Here is a 7,734-nt window from a genome sequence, read left to right as displayed (position 1 = left end):
TATGCAGTGTATTATTTGTTGAAACTGTACTTCTGATTTGATTTGAAACTGTCTCATTGCTGTTTATCAATAAAACTTTGAAAAAAATAAAATAAAATAAAATAAAATTTTCCTTTAGTTTTCATCACTGTTTTGGTAGAATTAGAAGCACAGGAAAACTGCTACATTAGAAATAGACAATTAGTTTACTATTACTTGTTTCCCTCTTTAAAAATGTGAATAACATTAGAGATAAAAGTCAGTAAGGCAACACCTGCACAGCACATGGAGGCCCTCATTCTATCCCTAGAAACACAAAAGAGAGTGGGTAAAAGGCCTCAATGGCATTTAGACTCTATGAATATTTCTTCACCTTTAAAAATACCCCTAGTACTAGTAAGCCCATAGGAATAATTGTAAAATTCATAAAATTTATATCACATAATTGGATCTAAATAGCATATTCAGAAAGTAATTTCTACCCTATACAGAGAGGTCATCACCCTATATCAGCAGGATAAAACATAAGCAGTATTACTCAGGATTACAACTACCCAAAGTATAAGTCAAGAAACAAAAAACTATCAGCAGGAAGTGACAGCAACAAAGCATTAGCAGCATACTAGTTGCAACAAAAATGGGCCACTTCCTATTGTTTACATAAGGTATACAATATGTTTTCATCTTAACACAAAGCATTTCTATCAGTTTAAAAATACGACAGCCTTATGGAGTAACCTGGGCAACAAAATAAATAATGACAAAACTGGATTTTAACAAAAAATAAATATCCATGAGTTCATACAGATATAAATATCTGTAAACATAAAGTAGTGAGGAGAAAAACCAACCCTCCCTTTTTAAAAAAAATCCCAATTTGTAAAAATAGATAGAATGAAGTAAATACAAAACCACCAGGAGGCAAACACCACAATAATTGTGTCAGGCAAACTCCACCAATAGGTGCTATGGTCAGTGAGGAGAAATTTGAGATCCTTTCCCCCAAGATATCAACTGCAGAAAGGGAAACGATAACTTTGCAGGGGGGAAACCCACCAGACACTGCCTCAACTAAGTGTTCAAGTTTGATATCATCAATAAGGAGACACAGCAGCATCATATATACCCTGATAATTCTTCTGAGGACATACTATCCCTTCTTTGGTGTTCTTGTCAAAAATGTATAATCTCAGTCAAATAATGAAAAAGTAACATAAACTCAAGATGAGGGATCAACTATGACATAACAGGTAAATAATTTCCAAAACTGGCAATATCTTGAAAGGTTAACAAAATCTAAGGAACTGTCACAGCCTAGAAAAGACTAAGGACACAAAGCAAGAAAAAATGCAATGGGGACTGAGAAAACAGAAAAATCAAGCCCCCACACAATGAGAGAAATATTTGTAGATTAAAGGACTACTGTTCAAAGTATATAAAGAAATCTTAAATCTCAACAATAAGAAAACTAAGCCACCCAATAAAAAAAATAAGCAAGAGACCTCAGCCAAGGAATATATTCAGGTGGTAATAATTATGTACTACAGATGAAAATGTATCCAACATGTCATTAAGAAGGCACTGGGAAAAAAAGAAGGCATTAGAAATTAAAACAACAATGATATATCAATATACACCTATTAGAATGGTGAAAATCCAGTAACACTGACAACACCCAAAGCTGAAAAGGATGTGAACTGACAGGAACTCTCAGTCACCACTGGTAGAAATAACAAACAGTATATACATTTTGGAAGACAGGTCGGCAGTTTCTTACAAAGGTAATCACACTTTTATGGTAGAATGCAGCAACCATGCTCTCTGGTATTGGTCCAAAGGAAATGAAAACTTATGCCCATAAAAAATCTGTGCACAGGGCTGGCCAGATAACTCAGCAGACTAAAGTACCCACACCAGGGTTTGATCCCTGGCCTGCCATGCCGGCCCCACTCCTGGAGCTCTCTGAGACAGCAACTGAGACTGGGTGTGGTGTGGTGGTGCGCGCCGATAGTCCCAGCGCTTGGGAGGCTGAAAACAGGAGGATCACTACGAGTCCGATCTGTGTAGTGAGACCCTGTACTAAATACATAAAAAAAATCTGTGCACAGATATTGATAGCAACTTTATTCATAATTGCCAAAACACTGAGTCAACCTGATGCCCGTCAGTAGGTAAATGAGGTAAATAGTAGTGGTAAAACCAGACAATGGAATATTTCTCAGTGCCAAAAAGAAATGAACTATAAAGCCATGATAAAACATGAAGGAAACCTAAATGTATATTACTAAGCAAAGAAGCTCATCAGAAAAGGCCACATACAACTATATGACATTCTGGGAAAGGCATATTGTGGAGACAGCAAATAGATCACTGGTTGCCAGGAAGGTCAGAGCAGGCACAGCACATAGGATGACTAGGGCAGTGGATTTTGACAAATCCATAAAATGTGCCACAAGAGAGGACCCTCATGCAATGATGGTCTTTTGGGGATACCGCTATTTTAACCTAGGTTCATGGGTATAAGACATGTACAATGCTTGTGTGGGATGTTGACAGTGGGCCTGGCCATATGAGTGGAGAAGACAGGATAGATGAGAATACAGTGCATTGCACTTAATTTTGCTGTGAATCTAAAAATGTTCTTTAAGGGCCAGTGAGCTCAGTAGATTAAGTGCCTGCTTAGGCAAGAGCAGGGACTGGGGCTCTATAGCCAGTACCACATGCCATGCCTTCCCCACTCCCAGGGCACAGTAAGCCGGTGGCAATGGAGTTCCAGGTGTGGTGGCACATGCCTGTAATCCCAGCTGCTGGGGAGGCTGAAAACAGAAGGATCACTATAAGTCTGAACTGTGTAGTGAGACCCTGTACCAAAAAATAAATTTATTTTTAAAAAGTGCTCTTTAAAATAGTCTATTGTTTTAAAAAATGCAAGGCACCCAGGTGTGGTGCCACACACATGCAACCCCAGCACACTACGAGGCGAAAGAAGGAGCAATCTAATTCAAGCACAGCCTATGCAACTTAGTGAGATCGTATCTCAAATAAAAAATAGAGGTCTGAGGCTACACATCAGTGCAAAGGCCTTAGGTTCAGTCTCTGGTACAGAAAAAAAACTGATGTGTGATCCCAGATTGGACCCAGGGGAAAAGGAAAATGTCATTATGGAAAGAGAAAATGATGTCCTAGGTTCAGTAATTAAACCGACACATTAGGGGAAGTTGAGAGAATAATATATGTAAACTCTACTAGTTTTTCAATCATTCTGTAAGTCTAGTCATCTCAAACATCAAAAGCTTTAAACTTACAGCCTTATCTGGACAAGATGGGCCATGTCTGTGACCCCAGCACTTTGGGAGAGTGAAGCAAGAGAATCACAAGTTCTAGCCCATGTTGCAACTTAGTAGCTTAGCAAGACCATGTCTCATGATAAAAAAAAAAAAAACCATCTGGGAACCTAGCTCAGTGTGGAGGACCTGGATTCAATGCCCAGCACCACACACAAAAAGTAAAATTACAACTCTAATTTCAGTATAAAGAAACAAAATAAACAGAACCCTCTCCATTGTCACAGACCCTTGATATATATTACGAGGCATTATTTTCAAAAGAAACCACCCCCATAACAAAGTCCTTTTGACATATACTTAACTAAATGTTAATAATGTTAGCCCTCATTTACTTAATACTGAATGCCTATCATTATGCTAATTAATTTATAAATATTAACTGATTTTACCATCAGAGTCACTCTATAACTATCACAACCTCCATTTGGTAAGCAACAAACTGAGAACCCAGTCATTTAATTACTGATAGAGCTGAGATTTTAGCTTGAGTTTACAACTTAACAAAAATCTTGTATTGCTCCATAGTAGCAAAAGTAGTAATACAGGTTGCATATCTAAAATCTGAAAATCCAAACTTCAAAGCATTTTGAAAACTTTCTGAAGCATTTCAGATTTCACATTTTCAAATTAGGCATGTTCAACCAGTAAAGTCCATACAAACACATAAAATCTGAAAATTTTTCCAATCCCAAACTTTTCAGACAAGTAATATCTATAGTATCAGCAGCAAATGATGATGATACTCAACCAAACTACACTAAAGACAGCTTCTGCAGGAACTTTTGAACTACCTCAAGTTTCACTCTATAGAAAGTATTGTACTAGGTAAGTGCCAGTGGTTTGGTTTTTGTTTTTTTCATACCCAATGGTCTTTTATAATTGTTATGGGGAGAAATGCTATCTTGAGGGTGTATGAGTACAAATTTACCTTCTGTTTTTCTCTATAATCCTCTCCTTCAAACTTGTACAAGCTTTGTTCAGTGTCCATTCTAAAATTTCTTAATGAAGATTCTCCCATTTTATGCAAGCGTTCATTCATCTCCGCAGTCTGAAGGTAAATATAGTGAAATCAGAAAATTATCGTTACTTTAATTCTAAAAACACAAATTCTCTACCTTTTAATTTTTTTTTCTGAGACAGGGCCTCACTATGTAGTTCATGCTGCCTTGGACTCACTATATAGCCCAGAGGGACCTCAAACTTGCAGCGATCCTCTTGCCTCAGCCTCCCCAAGTGCCAGGATTACAGGCATGTGCCACCATGCCAAGCCTTACCTTTTTAAAAGTCAGCTTTTGACATTAAATATCTAGGCTGTTAATTCTGAATGTAAAAATGTAATGCTAACATCATATTTGAATATAAATCTAACTTGTCCTGGGCTGACAGGATAACAGTGTCACAGCACTTGCCTAGATTATACCAGGACCTGGGTTTGAGACCAGCACTACAAAAATCAACAATAAAACTTTAAAACTTTATCTCATTTCAAGTATTTTAAATACTTGAATGGTGCTTCCTACATATTTGTACTTATCTTTCATCACTGTAAATGTAAATATTATCATTTCCATCAGATAATTTTGACAAATAGCTAATGTTAAAATAAAAGCAAAGTTGAAGTAAAACAATGTTTTGCATACTATTATGAAACATGTTAACAGAACACTAAGTGTTCAAAATGTAGGATAAGACTCTCAAAATAAAAATCTTCTGCAAAACAAATTCAACAAATGTATATACAGCATAGCAGAGAATATTTGGGTATGATATGACCTCGAAACACCAGTATCCTGAAAGGCACAGTCCCTGTTACAATGGTACTGACGTGCTAGGACCTTTCAGAGGCAGTGATTCAGAGTGAGTTTAACATGGATTCCTGCTCTTCTCATGTGTAAGCTGAGTCTCATGACAGTATACTCTCATCTTTAGCTACTGAATTAATTACCACAAGAGTGGGGTTGTTAAAGAACCACGCTGGTTTCCTCTCTGACCACATGCTTTCTACACTACCAGCCATCACAGAGGCCAAAGCCAGCACCATACTCTTCACTTCTAAAACTTCAAGGCAAAAAACAACTTTAAAAAAAAATAAAATACCCTTGGGTATCTTGTTATAATAACATAAAATGGACCAAAATAGTTCACAATAGTGAACATGTTAAAAAGCACATTGGATGTGTAATCAGCAAAATATGTACTTTAACTAACTCAAAAGGGAAATAATCCTCTTTCTGCATCAAATATTTTAAAAGGACAGAAATACATAAGTGAAGGAGGAACCTATAGATTTTTAAAGATATGGACAATATACTGCTCAATGGCCAATTGCAGATCTTACAGGTATTGATTTTTTTTAAAAAAGAATGACTTTTTCAAAGTATAATTACACCAATGGTGGCAGAAACCTATAAAACCAGCACTCACAATCTTGAGCAGAAGATTATCATAAGTTCAAGAACAGCCTGGGCTACATAGTGAGTGCAAGGGCAGCCAAACTTCATAAGGACACTCTATACAAAAGTAATAAAAATGAAAATCCTTAGGAAATCTGGATAATACTAGATAATTGATGTTATTAAAGAATTACTGGAGTTTTTCATGTGAGACAATGCTATAATGATTATGCTTTTTAAAAGACGTTACATTTCACAATATTTCTATGTAGTGAAATACAGTTGAAATGACATACCTGAGACTTACTTGGAGATTTCTTCCAAGAAAGAGGAAAATGAATTGGGGTTATAAATGGTGTAGGAATGGTTGGTAACTATTGGGAAGGGGTGATGAATACACAGAGACTCTCAATTTCTCTGTATATTTTTGCTTATGCTTGAAATTACTTAAAATGTGTAAAAAGGGCACACTGATTGTGATGTTCTGAAATAACTTTCAGTGTTTTCACAAGTAATGCTTTGATATTTTATGCAATGTTTACAAAAATTTTCCAATAAGATAGTACGTCAGATTACTTATAATCTAGCATAAAGAAGATTATTTAAAAAATACAATTCTCTGTTTTCTTTTCATTAGCCTTTATTCTGAAGAACTTCTTGGCAGATCATGTACTAAGGTTATAAAATTCATGTGAACTCTCATGCACACAAAGATAAAATCAAGTACATTTTGAATTAATTATTTATATTTTAAACTGCCAATAATAAAAAGTCAGAGCCCAGCAAATGAAATACCATAAAAATGAAATATTTATTCTCTTGGTTGAATAATGAAGTTAGATCACTACGGCTTTTAGTAATAGAAACTGCCTACATGCAAATCATCAATACACTACAGTAAATAGTTTTGTAAAAGAAATTATCATTAAACTTTTGATTTGTGCAAAAAAACAAAAATTTGCATCATGTTAGATAATTTCACAATTCTGCTAGTTTGTTCATAGCTAAAAAGGACAAAGTCTATGTAATATTTTTAATAGCTTCAGTGCTGCCAGAGTTAAAACATTAAGCCTCCTTTGCCTACCTTAAATAGTTTGAAAGCTATCACGAATACATGTTAATATTGCCAATGTTGTTCTATTTTATTTAATCTAGTCTTTAGAAGTCTTGGTTAGAAAATGTCACACATTAGTGGCAGAATAAACTCAATCAATGTTATATCTCCATGTCCAGAAGAATAGTTTGAAGTTAATTAAGAACACCTCTACTTTTGCAGTCCAAATTCAACTTGAGGGTCATATTGTATCTTTCTTGATTTCAAAGAAATACCACCTACAGCCTGTCAAAAGCCTTTACCTCATACTTTGCTAAAAATATGTCAAAACTTGTTCAAAATAGATAATGCAAAACTCTGATCAATTTTACTTATCATTTCGTATATAAAATTATTTTCAAGTTGATGACATGGAAATTTATTTTATATTTTTGCTTCATATTTTTAATTTCAATTCTATGTATTTATTCGGTACACAGTTTCATTACACAGCTTGGACTCATAGTGATCCTCCTGTCTCAGCCTCCCAGCACTGGGATTACGGGCATGCACCACCACAGAGGCTAGCACAGTGCACAGTACTGGAGATCAAACCTAGGTCCTTGTGATTGCCAGGCAGGCACTTAGACCTCTACGCTATCTTCCCAGCCCCTTAATCACAATGCTAAACTTTTGAATCTGTAAGATTTTTCAACAGATAATTTCTTAAAATAAAATTTAGAGAACGGGTTTTTGTGGATTTCTTTGCTATACATTTTCTAATAGGAAATACATTCTAATAGAAAATGCATTTTAATAGGAAATACATTGGTAAAAATCTCAAAGTTAGACCATATTGTAACAATTGAAATAGAACTCTTTAACCTGTGATTTAAATATATTTTCAGGGCTGGAGAGATGGCTCAGTGGTCTAAAGCACCTACTTAGAACAAGCTTAGCAAAAGCATCAGGGACCGCGGTT

General features: G+C 35.5%; 1 protein-coding gene across 3 annotated transcripts in view; it reads right to left on the bottom strand.

Annotated features, from left to right (window-relative positions):
* Window positions 1-7,734, bottom strand: part of Smarca1 (SWI/SNF related, matrix associated, actin dependent regulator of chromatin, subfamily a, member 1) — a 95,156-nt gene that overhangs the window by 47,630 nt on the left and 39,792 nt on the right. For all 3 annotated transcript variants that reach the window (XM_023718827.1, XM_023718826.1, XM_012515427.2), the window contains exon 17: window positions 4,255-4,374. In XM_023718827.1, coding sequence (XP_023574595.1) covers window positions 4,255-4,374 — 120 coding nt within the window. The remainder of the gene's footprint in view (window positions 1-4,254; window positions 4,375-7,734) is intronic.

Source organism: Octodon degus, unplaced genomic scaffold (assembly GCF_000260255.1).
Source record: "Octodon degus isolate 3935 unplaced genomic scaffold, OctDeg1.0 scaffold00063, whole genome shotgun sequence".
Taxonomy (NCBI): Eukaryota; Metazoa; Chordata; class Mammalia; order Rodentia; family Octodontidae; genus Octodon; species Octodon degus.
The sequence above is the reverse complement of the archived record's forward strand: the minus strand, read 5'-3'. Positions and strand labels throughout refer to the sequence as shown.